The sequence below is a fragment of the Octopus bimaculoides genome, chromosome 9, assembly GCF_001194135.2.
Source record: "Octopus bimaculoides isolate UCB-OBI-ISO-001 chromosome 9, ASM119413v2, whole genome shotgun sequence".
In the NCBI taxonomy this organism is placed as follows: domain Eukaryota; kingdom Metazoa; phylum Mollusca; class Cephalopoda; order Octopoda; family Octopodidae; genus Octopus; species Octopus bimaculoides.
Window position 1 is genome coordinate 120,775 of NC_068989.1, and position 16,945 is coordinate 137,719.

At 35.6% G+C, this 16,945-nt stretch overlaps 1 protein-coding gene across 1 annotated transcript in view; it reads left to right on the forward strand.

Annotated features, from left to right (window-relative positions):
- Nucleotides 1-16,945, forward strand: part of LOC106868373 (spectrin beta chain, non-erythrocytic 1) — a 183,489-nt gene that overhangs the window by 75,701 nt on the left and 90,843 nt on the right. Inside the window, exons 22-30 of the mRNA XM_052970308.1 lie at nt 2,076-2,173; nt 3,725-3,811; nt 5,135-5,200; nt 7,055-7,185; nt 8,067-8,126; nt 10,122-10,248; nt 10,332-10,396; nt 14,076-14,157; nt 15,059-15,136. Coding sequence (XP_052826268.1) covers nt 2,076-2,173; nt 3,725-3,811; nt 5,135-5,200; nt 7,055-7,185; nt 8,067-8,126; nt 10,122-10,248; nt 10,332-10,396; nt 14,076-14,157; nt 15,059-15,136 — 794 coding nt within the window. The remainder of the gene's footprint in view (nt 1-2,075; nt 2,174-3,724; nt 3,812-5,134; nt 5,201-7,054; nt 7,186-8,066; nt 8,127-10,121; nt 10,249-10,331; nt 10,397-14,075; nt 14,158-15,058; nt 15,137-16,945) is intronic.

Here is a 16,945-nt window from a genome sequence, read left to right on the forward strand (position 1 = left end):
GTCAATGCCAGTGTCGCTTGACTGGTTCCCATGCCAGTGGCACATAAAAAGCTCCATTTGAGCATGGTCAATGCCAGTGTCGCTTGACTGGCCTCAATGCTGGTGGCACGTAAAAAGCACCCACTAGACTCACAGAATGGTTGGTGCTAGGAAGGGCATCCAGCTGTAGAAACCTTACCAGACCAGACTGGAGCCTGGTGCAGCCTCCTGGCTTGCCAGTCCTCAATCAAACCGTCCAACCCATGCCAGCATGGAAAGCGGATGTTAAATGATGATGATATTGATATATGCATCGTACAATCTTCTTTTTGCTTGGAGCAAGAAACTTTTGGTAGCCAACAGAGGTATAAATACTCTGAATTTCTTCCATCCTATTCTTATTCTAGCTATTACATTCTCCATACATCTTCCCCCGATACTAATTTGGTCCCTTAGGTAGCAGAAATTATCCACTACCTCTAATGAACCACAGGACATTTGAGAGAATCAATTTCCGGGTATCTATCGTTTTTATGGCTCCTGTGCATCTTCACATATGAACTCTACTTTCTCTGATAACCTTCCTATTATTCCACTGCACCTCTTGTGTGTCCATAGCTTACAGTGAGCACACTGTATGGAGTTCCTACCTACACCTTACCTACAAATTGGGCAGAGCCACCTACCTGAAAGGGGTAGGGTCCTGTCTGTTTTCTTGCTTACTAAGACCTTAGTCTTTGCTAAGTTAACCTTAAGACCCTTAGATTCCAAGTTTTGCTTCCACACCTGGAATTTCTCTTCTAGTTCAGATATGGAATCTGCTATGAGGACAAGATCATCAACATATAATAGTTCCCAGGGGCTGCTGGTCTTGAATTCGTCTGTTATGGCCTGCAGGACAAGAATGGAAAGGAGGAGACTGAGCCTTGATGAATACCTTCCTGTACATCAAATTTTTCGCTGTACTCATGTTTAACCCTCACCCTACTGACAGCATCTCTATACATGGCTTGTACAGCTTTCACAAGCTGCTCGTCTATCCCTAGCCTCATCAGAGCCCACCATATCACACAGCAGAGCACTCTATTGAAGACTTTCTCTTGGTCAACGAATGCCAAGTATAAGGGTTTATTCTTAGCTAAGTACTTCTCTTGCAGTTTGCCTGACTATCAAAATATCATCATTGGTGCTTCTCCTCAAGATGAAGACAATCTGCAATTCATCTAGCTTAATTCTGCTCCTAATGAATTGGGCCATAACTCTCTCCATAATTTTCATCACCTGGTCCAAGAGTTTGATGCCTCTGTAATTGCTTCTATCTAAGTTGTCTCCCTTACCCTTATAGCACACATATATATGTATCTATATTCTTGTAACTTTTGCTTATTTACATCAGCATACGATATATAAATTGACAAGAACAAAAATGTTGTTCTTTAAATAAGTCTTTTACTGCATGTTAAATAAGCAAAATATTGTATTGTGAAACTCTTATCCCATTTGTGTTAGTTATTACTTGTACCGTCAGAAACATAGTAAACCAGTGATTGGACAGTCGGTCACATGTAATCAGTCATACTTCTGTTTACAAATTATCATATAGTCACTTTCACCTTTGAGTCTAATGAAAGTAAATTTATGTTTATTATTAAAGAATTTAATTTCATGTTCGTTGCTAATTTTTGAACCTATGACTTTTTGTTTTTATAGTTTAACAGGCTGGTACTTAATTCAATCAGTAGGGTACTTATAATTCAATACAATGTCAAAGTATATTTTTGGTAAATATTTATGGAGGTGTATCTGTTGTTTCTGAACAAATAGAAAAGTTATCAAAGAATTGAGTCTGAAGTTTAATTTTTTATTATTTGTTGAAGTCATTTGATTCACATCTTTGGGAAAGACATCATAAACACAATGTTATTCTTTTTCATTCTGTTATAAATCTGCAGCCTTGCACCTATTTATAAAATCTTGTTTTATTAACACACAATAGTCCAACTCTGCCAACATGGAAAAGGGACTTTAAATGATGATGATGGTGATGATAGCAACATGACATCATAATGAAATACTTTAATTTCTTTGTGTTCCAGTGCGTTCCAAAACCAATCTTCATTTTGACAAAGATAATGTGGAAAGCCGACAGAAACAAATACAAGCAACTTATAATAAACTGCAAAAACTGAGCCAAGTGAGAACCTAACTATTGTTTCTTTCCCTTTTTACTGTGTTGTGTTTGGTATAAGAAACAAAAAATTACAAATATTGCAAAAAGAAAAAAAAAACTATTAAAAAAATAATAATTAACTTTTGGATGGAACTCATCAGATTACTGGTGATAATCCACAAAACTAATTGGAATATTTACCATAGAGAAAACTAATCATATGATTGTCTTTCTCTACTATCATGAAGACTGGGTTTTTAACTGTTAGGTTTTAATGAAATGGGTGAGACGATTATTTTTATTAACCGTAAGTTTCAAAGAATTTGAAATTAGTATAACATATGAACGCATAAAGAAAATGTATGTGGGGGTGGGGTGTATTCTATAGCAACCTTGCATTGAAGGACTATAAATAATGTCGGATACAGGAACTGGAAAGTGAAAACAAACCATAGAAATGAGGGAAAGTAGAATAGTAATTATGAGTAGCCAGGAATTTTGTTGAATGTGATGCAGAGAGAGACGACATTATGAAGGTAAAGGATGGAATGCAAGTGTTTGAGTGAAGAAGAGTAAGTAAGCAATTTTTTTGTTTTGTTTTTTTGCATGATCTCTTTACATTTCATTTTTCACTTGTCATAAGATTGAGACAAAATACCAGTAGTTAATATTGGTTTCAAATTTTGGCACAAGGCCAGCATTCTTGGGGGATTGGGTAAGTCAGTTACATCAACTCCACTGCTCAAATGATACATACTTTATCAACTCTGAAAGGATAAAAGACAAAATCAACTTCTTCAGAATTTGAACTCAGAATGTCTCAAAGACGGATGAAATGCTGCTAAGCGTTTCGCCCTGTGTGCTAACAATTCTGCCACCTTGCCAGCAGTTAATGTTGTCAACTGTGTTGTTGTCATTGGTTCATGACACCTGTAACCTTGCTGTGGGAGATGTTTAAGACCTTTGGAAAATAGTATTGTATGATGAAGTTAAGTGAAACAGATGCCTTCTCTACAGGAAGAGATTGAAGAATTTAAAGAGTGAAAAAGACAAAAAATAGGGAAAGAGAATGGGATCCAGAATAACTGGAAATTCTGATCAGTATATATGAAGAATGTGTAAGAACAAACTTTTTTTTTCCAGGACAAAATTAGCAAGTATGAAGTGTGGCTTGGATGGTGGCATAGATAGAGAATGAGATTTGTGTGTGTGGTATAAATATGATACTGTATGAAGTACAAGCTGGTCTAAAGTCCACAAATATCTTAAATTAAAAACAAATTTTAAAAGGTGGCGAGCTGGCAGAAACATTAGCATGCCAGGCGAAATGCTTGGTGCTATTTCGTCTGTCTTTACATTCTGAGTTCAAATTCCGCCAAGGTCAACTTTGCCCTTCATCCTTTCAGGGTTGATAGATTAAGTACCAGTTGCATACTGGGGTCGATCTAATCAACTGGCCCCTCCCCAAACATTTTGGGCCTTGTGCCTAGAGTAGAAAAGAATATTAAAAACAAATTAGATGTTTTTATCTTCATTTTATTGACATATTTGGTTTGGTGGTGATTTTTTTTTTAGGCTCGCTGTTCTTCTTTGGAAGATGCTGTACGGTTGCTGTCTTTCTTTCATCAGTGTGATGAATTTGAAGGTTGGATTAATGAAAAGGTATCACTATTACTCCATTTCTGAAATTTATCATTTAAAAGTTACATAGGATCTAAGTTGGTTTGAGAAAATCTTTTGCTTTGAATTTATAAAACATTAAAAAAAGACATTTAAAAAAATGTTTAATTGCTTTTCAGAGTTTAGAAATGATTCATCATCAATTAAGATGGATCTTTTAGTTCCACTACATAATGTGGAGAATGAATGGGAGAAAGGGAGACATCCCAATGGGAATCCAATGGAGGGGGTCCAGCTATTCTTGTTAACAGCAATGTGATAGACAAAACAGTTAAAGGTATGAAGACCAGGAAAGTCCTTTGTCCATCACTGGCTTTGAGATGCTTAAAATATCTGATTGAATGGGATGCAGCCTAGCCACCCATATGTTTGTACAGGAATGTACTACAACTGATGTAGCAGCATTATAATCAACTGTTACAAAAGTAAAGGAGACGCCTCACAGAGCAATAATTATAGTGAATCAAATTACTGAAGCAAGTCAAGCTTTCTCCAACAACTCCTCTTACACCACCTATTCCTTCACCAATCTTCTAACACTATTCATTCACTGTAAATTATGCCATTTATTTCCCTACACTTCACATTGTATCCGTATCACTGTCACTTATCACCTCCTCCTCCTCTTTCTTGACACCCCCCCCCCCGCTCCTATTTCTTTCACTTCCTCCAAACTGATATTCACTGCATCCACTGCAATTCTACCTCGAATCATTATCTATCACACACTTTTCACAGTCTAATGCACTTACCTTTTCTGCTCTGCTATTCTTACTCTCTCTCTCCCACATTTACTTTCTACCTTGAGTGTCTGCTCTCACTACCAATATCTGTCTTGCCCTCTCTCTCTCTCTCTCTCTCTCTCTCTCCCTCTCTCCCTCTCTCTCTCTCTCTCTCTCATGCCTGTGCTGTGGAAAAACACCCAGCAAACTCTGTAAAGATGTTAGTAATAGGAAGGCATCTGGATGTAGAACTCGTAACAAAGCACACATTGGAGCATGATTTATTCTTCTGGTACATCACTTCCTGTCAAACTGTACAACCCATGCCAGCATAGAAAACAGATGTTAAACAATGTTGATGATCTAATGGAAATTTGTAGAGATTTATCTCAACTAACAAATCTGTTTCTTTTTATGTAAAGTCAATGTAGTTTCCTTTGTAGATCATAGTATTCTAGTGTTGAAAAATAATTCTTACTTGTTCTCCTTGTTATATAACTTTATAATCTAACAAAAATAAATGAAATATATTGCTAAGTAAGAATTATGTAAGGATTTTGTTTTTGTCATGTTTATCAACCAGGAGGAAATGCTGAACAGTAAAGAGAGTCTTTCTGATAACATGACTGCAGTGAAGGCAAAGTATGAGGTAAGCAGAATTAACTTTAGTCTGACATGTAATTTTATGAATCATTTCAACTTTTACAACACTAAAAATGATTTATGTCAAAAGGCTTTCTTAAAGATACATGTAAGAGGCTAATGTGATGGAAGATCAATCTATACTATATCTGGTGACTAGACAGAATAAATATCTGGATCAGGATGTTCCAATTGAAGGCAGTCTTAGGAAAGAAGAACTTTTCTACAGAGTCTAGATACAAATGTCACAAGACATCATGAGGAGAGTATTCTGGCTAAATTGACTAATTTTTATGACTCCTTGTTAGTTAACTGATATGGAGGACTGGAAGCCATCTAAATATTGGAAAAAAATTACTTGTATGATGATGATGATGATGATGATTTGTGCTGAGTATCAAAATGCCAACATTGTGGCTGCTACTCAGTACTGTAAAAGCTGTAAGATGTGACACGGACAGCTGCAACAGAGGCTTCAAGGTGATGGCCAGCAGGAAGGGTGTATCTCTAGTGTAGGTGATGTTATACCACCCCTCATCTCTGAGCATGGTTTTAGGCTCAAATCAGACAACTTTGTGAAACTGCTGGAGACTGTGATCAATCCCTGGCTGGCCACTAGAAAGGCCATATGTGTGGCAGCAGGATTTGGCTCCTTGCCATACCTCCAGAAAGAATTGAAAGTGGTTGTTGAAGAATTCCTGACTTCACCAACTCCAGTTTCTGATTTTCTAATTCCCCCAATTACAGTGAGTGGGCATAGTTGAGAAAGACACCAACTGCTCTGTCTGCAACCCCAGGGCCAAACTAGTGACCAAGATTGAGGAGGTGTTCAAAAATCTTCTCTGGACCAAAGCAAGGAATGCATGCACCAGGTTTCAGTGCCATCTTGAGACTGTGATGACAATTGAGATCATCTTCTTTGGCTAACTTCTTATCTCCAATCCACAATCCAGTTGATAGTTTGGGATTTTTTTTTAAATACTTTAATTTTTTAGTGGGATATTGTGTTTTCCTTTCCTTTTATGCAAACTGTCAATTTAGCCCAAACACTCTGTATGATATAAGATTAGATGATGTGTTATGATAGGAATTAGCAGATGTCAACCTGGACTCTAGGGGAAATGTATAATTTAAGGGTTAAGTTGGCAGTACATGCATTATCCTTAAGCTAATGATTTATCAAGTATCACCCGTTGGTTCTGCTTGAGCAGACCCATAAAACTCTATTTCTAGTGCATATAATTTCATATCAGTTTGGTATTTAACCATTTTTCAATTAATTGTAAAGCCATTCAGTATTTGTTATACTTGGGGATGGTCATGTTTTTCCAATTAAACCCACACACACACACACACTCTATATGTTTGGTCTTCACTTCAGCTTTATTATTATATTCACTTTTTGGTCAAACATTTTGTTTGTATGGGTACAAAGTGCAGTAAGCAAACCCATATACACTCATACAAGCTAAACACATAGACATGCATGTGCACACACGCATACACACACACACACAGAAATAGATGCAAATGCATGTGTAGATAAGGATACATACCACAGAAAGACAAAATGGAATAAGCAGAACAAGAGGAGATACATGGGAGAGGTCACAGGATGTGTGACAAAAGAGCTTTGAGAAAGAAACGAGAATAATGATGATAATAATAATAATAATGAAGCTGAAGTGAAAACCAAATATATAGTGCATGTGTTTAATTGGCAAAATATGACCATCCCCAAGTATAACAAAATTTGTTTCAATACGCAATTTCATATCAAGAATCTTGCAAAACAAATACATAAACATAACATCTAGTATTTCTTCTATCAGAATCATTTACAAGATCTGTTTGTTTTCAGTCATTGTTAACGAGTTTAGCTGCTAATCAAGTACGACTCAAAGATATCAATACTTTAGCTGATGAAATTATTTCTTCTGGGAGCAGTCAAGAGGATGCTGTTCGTAAAAGACAAAAAGAAATACAAAAACGGTAAGTGTATATTTGTGTGTGTGTCTAGAAAGAGAGAGAGAGAGAGAGAGAGAGAGAGAGAGAGAGAGAGAGAGAGAAAGAAAGAGAAAGAGTCATATAGTATTGGTTAGAATACCTTGCTGTATTTGTCCTGGCTTTCTGTGCTCTAGCTGCATATCCCACCCATATCAGCTTTACTTTCCATCCTTTTGGAATCAGTAAAAAAAGTATGTATTGAAAGATTGGTTGAAGGCTAAAGCATCAACCAAGGTACTTTGCAGGATCTGTTTGGGTTCTGGACATTCTAAGTTTGAATCCTACCTCTTGTCACGAGAACAAACGAAGCCCTAAAGGGCACAATGCAAGTGGTGATGGGCTTGAGTCCAAATACATAAAACTTTGTTAATAATTTCAGGTAAATATTAAAGATATTATCAAGAATAGAAATGCAGATCTCTTGCTTTCCAGTTAAGCATATTATCACTTACATCACAATCAGTTCACAAATTATGTACAGTTATTTATCTTTTGTACTGGAATATTTTTATGCTATTTGCTATTGTTTTGTGGATTTTCACTCAACAACTTGGCACAGAAAGATGGTGTGGACACTATTTGGTCAGAATAGAAATATTATTATTATTATTAGTCTTAAAGTAGGGTAAATTGTGTGCATTACCAGACTGAAACAAATAATATAGTTTGTCCATCAGTGTTCGGCATTGCAAGGGAGTAGAATCGTCCCAACAACCTATTTCATCCTTCTACCCTGGGTTGAAAAAGATAATTATCAAACCTGGTTTTCCCCTTATATTTTCTTAATTGTAGTTTTTTGGAAACATAAGTATAATTTTAATTTTTATAAGATATTTTGTTGATTATAAATCTCATAATTTTTTCAGTTGGGATAATTTGAATCGACTCAAGTTGAATAAAGAAAAACTTTTAGAAGGAGCTTCAAGGTAAAATTTAACTATAACTATATTTATTCAGTTATTTTTTTCTCTTATATTACAATGTTATTATCTTCCCTTTTCCACATATTTATGTATGTATGTATGTGTGTATGTATGTAGGAAGAAATAAAAAAATTTGACTTTTTTTTTTTTTATTGAAAAGTCTATTCAGAATTTATTAAACTGTTATCCTCTTCGAAACTACAAGTATTGCTTAACCAGAGATGCTTTGAGGACTTGTATAAGATCCATCGGTGTAAACATAGATTGAAAAACGTTTTTAATAGGGTTATATTACAATTAGTTTGCAAAATGAATACGTTTTTATAAATATACTCATTGATATAATATATTGATTCTAATCTGATTGAACTGTTACAAAAACAATGATTATGTGAATTAAAGATGAACTAGAAGCTTACATTATGGAGAGCATGCACCAGAGTATTAAGGTAACAACAGACTACCCTAACAAGCACCTTTACTATAGGCTACTGGTCTTAGACACAGAACTCTGGCTGGAAACCAAGAATAGTCAGGTCCAGATCTTCCTTTCCCATTATGCCAGGCCCATGGCTTCTAAATACCTGGTCCACAAGAATGCAGTTATTGCAGACAACACCAAGTTCAGTATTCAAATGGCAGACTTGGTGAGAGTGATGAGGAATGTGTCCTGCATATTCAATCCTGTAGAACTAGAAAGACACAACACTTCATCCACTGCATGCAATTCTTTGGCTACAATGAAAGGGACAGGATTAGAGTGTACAAAAGAGTCAGGGCTAAGTACAATGCCCCCATAGAGAATTAGGCAAATGGGATCTGCCCACTATACAGGAGTAAATCCTGGAACAGCATGGAAAAAAATAGATAAGGCCAACTTATGGTAGGACAACAAAAAATACCAGAGTGTCATTTTCATTGATACTATCCCTAGCAGTGAACTAGCTTACTTTTTAGAAAAACATTAGGTAAGGTTAATCTATAGATTAAGGTAGTAGAAAGGCCTGGAACCTCCATAAAATCCCTGATCTGTAAAATTTATCCCTTCAATAGGTCCCCATGTACGGAGAACATTTGTATATTATGCAGGAATAAACCCATGAGTTAACTGTAAGATTATGAATATAGTCTGTGTACTGAAGGATGGTGCAGAAACAAGACAACAACTTACATTGGGGAGATGGCATGCAGTGTAGGGGAGAGAATAGGCAAACACTGGCAGGAGCTCAAAGAGAAGAAAAGCTTATCAGTGCTCTACCAACATGCTGAGGTAGAACATAGAGACTCAGTTAATTATTAGAGGTTAAGATATTATCAACACATAGAACTGACATAACACTTAGATTACAGAGGCCACACACATAGTAATAGACAGACGGAGCCTTAATAGAAAACACGAATGGAACAATAACATCCATACCATGCACAACGGTGAATAAAGACAGAAGGGGAGGGAACTCACAGGTACAAATGGTGTAATACACACACACGAAAACATGCACACACCTATGATGAATATAAGAAATAAAGATACAAAGGTAAAGAAAAAAAAGATCTCTATAAAGGGCACAGATAGAAACCACATAGTATGCAGACCCATGCACAAACACACATCCATTAACGTCACTAATGGTTACGACAAGAAGAATAACTATGATGGCAGCAGCATGAATGAATGCAGACACAAAGGGATACAAGACCAATACCAAAAGTAAGGATCAAGAGCAGCAGCAGAAGAGAAAACATAGGTGAGGGAATGGTCAGAGTACCACTAAGAACAACAATATGCACACACACACACACATGCACAGTTACAGATGCAGCTGCATGCACAGATAAGAAAATATATTACATGGTGAAATTAAATTGCAAAAAAAAGTGATATTTTGTAAATATTGTAAATATTACATAAATAATTTAAGAGAAAACTGTTTTAGAAACCGATTGGTTATTATTGTTGATGATGTAATTTTACAAGATTTAGTAACTCTATTTCAGCATTGAGATGTTTAAACTAACCTGTGATGACCTCCAAGAATGGATAAGAGAGAAAGATAATGCACTCTATGATGATGACGTCGGAAAAGATCTTGAAAGCAGCAAAAATCTGAGAAGAAAACACATGGTAGGTATAACATGTTAATACAAAAGCTTGATTTGATAAAAATTCTGTATTCTTTAGCTGAATTGTTTCATTATTTCTTTCAGAATTTTGAACGAGAACTTGTTCCTGTTGAAACAAAAATGACAAAAATGGCCTTTCTAGCTGACACGTAAGTCTTTTGCTTGAATTGGTTAATCAGATGAAAATAACAGATTTTACATAACAACAGTTAGGCATGGGAACAAAGAAATGAAAGTATAAATTTCAAATCTATCTACTTATATATTCTCTATTGTAAATAGAACTGGATGTTAACCTATGAATTATAACAAGACAAACTTGGGCCTTAGGAAATGTATTTAAGTCTAGAGCTAAAAAGAAATTTTGTTTAAAATATTATACCTAAAACCATGGTAAAGTTTCTTTCATTTTATTCCTTATCTGGAGTTATTATTTTTGTAAACCCGTTTTATATTTGCCAATCATTTTAATCATATTTTTTTATAGATTCTTTTCCATCTGGTAAGGGGCATTTCATGAGAATTGTATGTCATGGTTTCTTATCACTTTCATTTAGTTTATTAGCTTCTATTCTCTGTGTGTGTGTGTATGCGTGTTTTGTAAAGATTTTAGTTCATCAAAATTAGTTTTTAGAGCCTTCTTTCATTATTTCCATAGCTGCATGCAGTTTTCAGTCGGCTGCTTTTGGGAGTAGTTTGTATTTGCTTGTTTTATTGTCTGTTGCATCAATCAGTTTTTGTATCATTGTTGTTTCTTTGGTAGAGAAAAATTTACACTCAGATAAATCTTGAGTCCAAGTGCAGAAATACTTGTTTAACCCTTTAGCATTTAAATCAACTGTATCCAGCCAAAATATTCCACCTGGCCAGATTTAGCTTTTCACACTTAGCCTACAGTGTCACATTGCAAATAAACAGCCATATCTCCAAGCTATGAAATAATACCTAATAAATTTAAAATGTGAATACACAAGCATTACATTTGACAGAGTAATTTAAATGCTAAAGGGTAATTTAAATGCTTATATATTTAATGTTTGAGGAAGTTGAAATGTTATTTAATCTACTGCATGTTGTGTTTCAAGAAAATACCTACAGTTTTTTCATTGGCTTTTCAGCTTTTTGGTTATTACGACAGACTCAAATGTTTATTGAAACTTTTTTTTTTGAAGAATGGCTTTAAGAATTTATAAAACATATAAGATTTATCCTTTTATTCTACTGGTTTCATGCACTGATTTGTGGCATTACTTGCATGGATTGGATGGTGTGACAGGGGCTGGCAAGGCCAAGTGTCACACCAGGATCAATTGTCTGTTTTGGCATGGCATCCTATGACTGGATACCCTTCCTATTGCCAACCACTTCACAGATTCACAGAGTATAACTGGGTGTTTATTACATAGCACCACTGCTCTTTATATGGCACCAGCACAGACAGGTCCACCAAAGAACTTGTGAAGCAAAACCCCCTCAACTGGGAGGGATGAGTAGTAATGAGGGAGGTGGCTTTGTGTCAGTTGTTGAGAGATAAAATGTATAGTGGAACAGAGATAGATGTCTTGCTGGGGTGTGAGAATAGGTGATCTGATAGAGAGGATTGGTTTGGGTGAATAAGAAAGATGGAGCGAATGACTGTAGCAAATGCTGGAGAGAAATAAAGGCGAGACTCAGGAACATGGATTGCAGTGGCTATGTTGGGACATTGAGGGTGATAGCAGCTAAGTGAAGTGTTTATGATGAAGAACAGCACAGAGGAGAGAAGGTAGGGGAAGATAATGGGAAGAAAGTAACTGGGAAAGTCAGTGGGTGTAATATGTGTTTGCTCTGCTTTCAGGTGAAAGGATGGGTGTTAGGGGATAAAATGTGAAGGGAAATGGTTGACAGGGCAGAGAGAATAGAGTGGGGGTGGGCATCAGTTCCTCACTGACAAGCATTACCAAGGTGGTAATGTCTGTTTTCTTGCTCACTAGAACTTTGGTGCTCTGATTCCAGGTTTACTTCCACACCTGGAATTTCTTTTCTAATTCTGTTACAGAATCTGCTATGAAAGCAAGATCATCAGTATATAAGCATTCCCAGGAGCAGCCAGTCTTGGATTATTCTGTTGTAGTCTGGAGAATAATAGGTGGATAGGAGGGGACTGATAATTAAAGCCTGATGAACATCTACCTGTACACTAAATTCATCGCTGTTCTCATGGTTAACTCTCACATTACTGGTAAAGCCGCCACACATGCCCTGTACGGCTTTTACAAGCCATTCATCTACCCCTAGATTTGTTAAGCCCACCATATCACACAGTAGAGTTCTGTCAAAGGCTTTCTCCAACTCAATAAATGCCAAGTCCAATGGTTTGTCCTTAGCCAAATACTTCTGCAGTTGTCTTACTTTAAAGAGAGCATCAGTAGTGCTTCTCCCCAGTGTAAAGACAAACTGCATTTACTCTAATCTGATTCTCTCCCTAATTAATTGGGCTGTTGTTCTTTCCATAGCTTTCATGACCTGGTCCAGCAATTTTTTTCTACTGTAGACATCAGGCTTGAAATCTTGCGGGTAAGAGGCTGGTTGTTTACATCAAACCCAGTACTCGGCTGTTATTTATTTTATCAACCTCAGACACATGAAAGGTGGTCAACTTTAGCGAAATTTGAACTCAGAACATCAACATGGATGAAATGCCACTAAATGTTTTTTTAACTGCTATGCTAACAATTTTGCCAGCTTCCCACTTTAATAGTAATAATCCTTTCTACTTTAGGCAGAAGGCCTGAATTTTGTGAGTGGAAGCTAGTCAATTACATCAACTTCAGTCCTCAACTGCTTCTTATTTCAATCACTCTGAAAGGAACAAAGGCAGGATTTGAACTCAGAATATGTAAAGATGGATGAAATGTCACTAAGCAGTTTGTCTGGTAATGCTAACAATTCTGCTAGTTAGTACACTGACTTGGAAGGATTGGAACTTAGAATGAAGAGAGATGAAACTAAATAGGTGTCAAGTGCAAGACTTCATTTTCTCAGCCATCTCCACTGATTTTCGTCTCCTATCCTTAATGTTATAGTAACTCAAATGTGTCATATATTACAGTACGTGATGCTTGTGAAAAATTGAAATGATATCAAGTGAATTAGTAAATAAGATTGCTTAAGTGTTTTGTTCACAGTATTTATTACATGAAATTCTTTTAATCTTTTACTGGTTTCTGTCATTGAACCATGGCCACCCTGGACTTCCACCTTCAATGTTTTTTTTTTTCTCTATTCACCTTGGTTGGTACTTATTTCAGTTTGGCATTTACCTGATTGATCTTATAAAGAAAAACTGCATAAACATCATTTTTAATCTGCTATAAACATAAATGCAGACCCTGTCCTCTCATGTACACTTACCACATGCACATGTGCACGCACACACACACACAATCAACTCTAGTAGAAGATACATGTTGAAGGTTCGGTATTGTAGGACCAATCCTGGAGCCACATATTTGGAAAACAATCTTAACCCTGCAGCAGCCATGCTTGCACCTGATTGTGGAAATTCAAATATTTGCATGTCTTGTTGCCAACCCATGCCAGCATGAAAAAACACACTAATTGATGATGAGGATACCTTAATGCCAATAACAATTGTGAAGTGTGATACTTCATTTCATTGTGATAAGTTGTGGACTTTAATTAAGGATGCAATGAAATGTGGTTTAGTATTTTAGTGTCTGAATATTTTTAGAAATAAATATATAAAAAAATAATTAATTTGGTGAAAATTCATCTGATAACTGATAACTGTTGTGGTAATTGCATCACTTTATTATTTTAATTAAGTGTCCGTTCTGCATACCCTAATGAAAAGAATTATGTTGACCAAAGGCAAAAGGAAGTCGAGAAGCAGTGGAAAGCATTACAAGTAAGCGAAAGACTTCATTTACTCTTACTCGATTCTTGTTTCTGTTTGCTGCTGCTATCGTCAACCAAGGCGCAAATATTGTTTTATTAACTTGCAAAAGAAAAATTCTATTAATTTAAGATTCAAACTGAAATATTTAGACAATTCTTTTTTATTAGCTTATCTACTCCTTGGGAACGAGATGGCATTAAAATAGAATTATGTAAGAAGCTACTGAGTGAAGAAGTTCAAAAATGATATTTTTAATCCTAAACATTCACACAATTGATACGCATATTTCAAGAAGATGTTATAAGGTTGAAATGGGAATATAAATATTACAGAATTTTTTTATGGCTTGAAGTAAAAAAAGAAAAAAAAGAAATGTTGATCATGGTGGTGAAATGTTTGAACAGGAGACTTTAGCTACATCATGATTCCAACTGCCAATATTTACACTGGATTTGCTCAACTTTGGGTTGTACTTCCGATACTTTTTCACATTGATATGTATATGATTAAAATATATTTAATTTGATAAATATATTTTCCTATGTAATTTCAAAAGACTGTTGAAAGTAGTCGTTTTAGAATTTTAAATTTGTTTGTTTTTGCATCATTAATTGTTTCCAAATAAAATGTTGATGGATTAACCTATTCAAACAGAAAAGGACATGAGTTTTTCACTATGTCATCAAAATCAATCCTGCTGTACTCTCTTTTCTGTTTATAAGGCTACACCTCAGATTCACATTCTAAGCTATGAACATGCCATAAAATGTTTACCTATAACAAAATAAATAAGATTTATCATTTATTCTCTGTCTAACCAAAGGAATAATTAGGGGCTTTTGGAAATGTAATCAACTCTAGTTGTGTTAAATTTGATACTTATAGTTACTACTTTCTTTGCATATTGGAGGACAAAGTACAAAAAAGAAGGAAACAGCTTGATGATTCTGTTACACAACATCAGTTTGCAGAAGATGGCAAAGATCTTGTAAGTATTTCTTTTCTTCACTAATTAGTTATTGATTTGGTCAATATCTGCTAATCTAACACTTGGCATAAAATTTCCAGAATTTATATTAATTGGTTATATTTCTAATAGTTGTTGATTGTGTGTGTGTGTGTAATGCCCCAGATACCTCAAATTAAGCAACAGGCCTCCTATCTCTCTTTGATTTGGGCAGCCTTTTACTCTTTATGATGGTATGTATTTGGAAGATTTTGCTTAGCCTGGGCTCCATTTTCAGTAATGATATATTTTGGAATCGGATGCAGAACCTTCAATTCCAATTTATTTATTTATTTTAGTTCCTGGATATTGAATTTCTTGGCTTATTTGTATTCGATTATTAATCAAGGATGGTGGATAATTCCTGTCAAGGTCTATCCTTCAGTTCTTGATGTCAAATATCATAGATGTTTGTATCAGATGTTCTTGTACAAATCCTTTTGCCTAAGTTATAAGAGACATTCATTCTGGTGTGTCTCAGATGGCCTGAATTGAATCGAAGGTATTGTTTGGAGTCTGTTAGTTTATAGTAAATGTCCCATCTCTACTTGATTGTTGATATTCTTTATATGGATGTCAAAGATGCCTGTATATGTGTATCAAGTGACAAAAACAGTACATATTTTATAACTCGAACAGTTGCAGAAATGTTTATTAAATGTGTTATTCATTGAAATAAGCAGCTTTGCAAACCACAACCCTTTCCCATTTGCAATACAAGTTTTGAATTCCACCTTCGTAAAATGTTTTGTCTTTAGAAAAAAACCTGACCACCCCTTCCCCCATCTGTTTTATTATTGAGCTGTGTATTTTGCATAGGACTGTCTTTAATCACTTGGAGAAGTGTCAGGAGCACAAATGCTTGCCATCATAAAGCACAAATCATCTTAGGAGTAAGCTTTGTAGTATAAAGTCTTGCATTGTTCCGTAGGAATATTACTTCCATCCAATGTCTTTTGCTTTTAAGGTAAGCTATCCAGCACACACTTGAGTTGCATCATGTAAATTTCTGCTGTAACTGTTTGATTTGTAATGGACAACATCAGCTGCAGTCCACCAAACACATTCTGCCACTGGATGATCCAGTGGTACTGAATCATTTAGTGACAGCCAGGGATAGCTTCTATTCCTGTTTGAGTATGAGAACATTTTTCATCACAAGCAAGTAAACAATTGTAAAAACAGTTTGTTTTACTTTTATTTATTTGTTTTTCTCATGTAAAGAACAAAAAGATTCTGAAGTTTGTCATCTCATAATGTGGCACCCGTTTGCCTAGCCTCCATAACTGGGCCAACCAGTGCTTCTTGAATGGAATTATTGGACAAAAACTGAATATGGAGGCTCATCATACAGAAGGGTTAGAAGACCATCTCTTGCTCAGTTGCCACAGTTTTGGCATAGTTTCTACAGTTGGTTGTCTTTCATAACACCAACTACCACTTAACTGAATCTTGTGGGTGTTGATTTTGTGGTACCAACATCAGAAAGATGGCCATGCCCTTGGCAAGATTCTTTGTGGTATATCTGCTTTATTTGCCAAACACTGTACACAATTTACTGGATGCATTTTATCAACATGGGTGAGATCACTTAAATAATTTGCTGGACGATAGAATCTCTATGACTGGGGAAGGATCGGAATAGGAGAGAGAACGAAGACATCACATGAAGTGTTGAGAGAAATTAAAAATGGAAGAAACAAATGTATATTGTGGTTATGAGAAGAGTAACAGCAGTGACAGTGTTGGGCTGGGTCTGTAATTAAGAGAAAGAGAAAGTATAGTACCAAG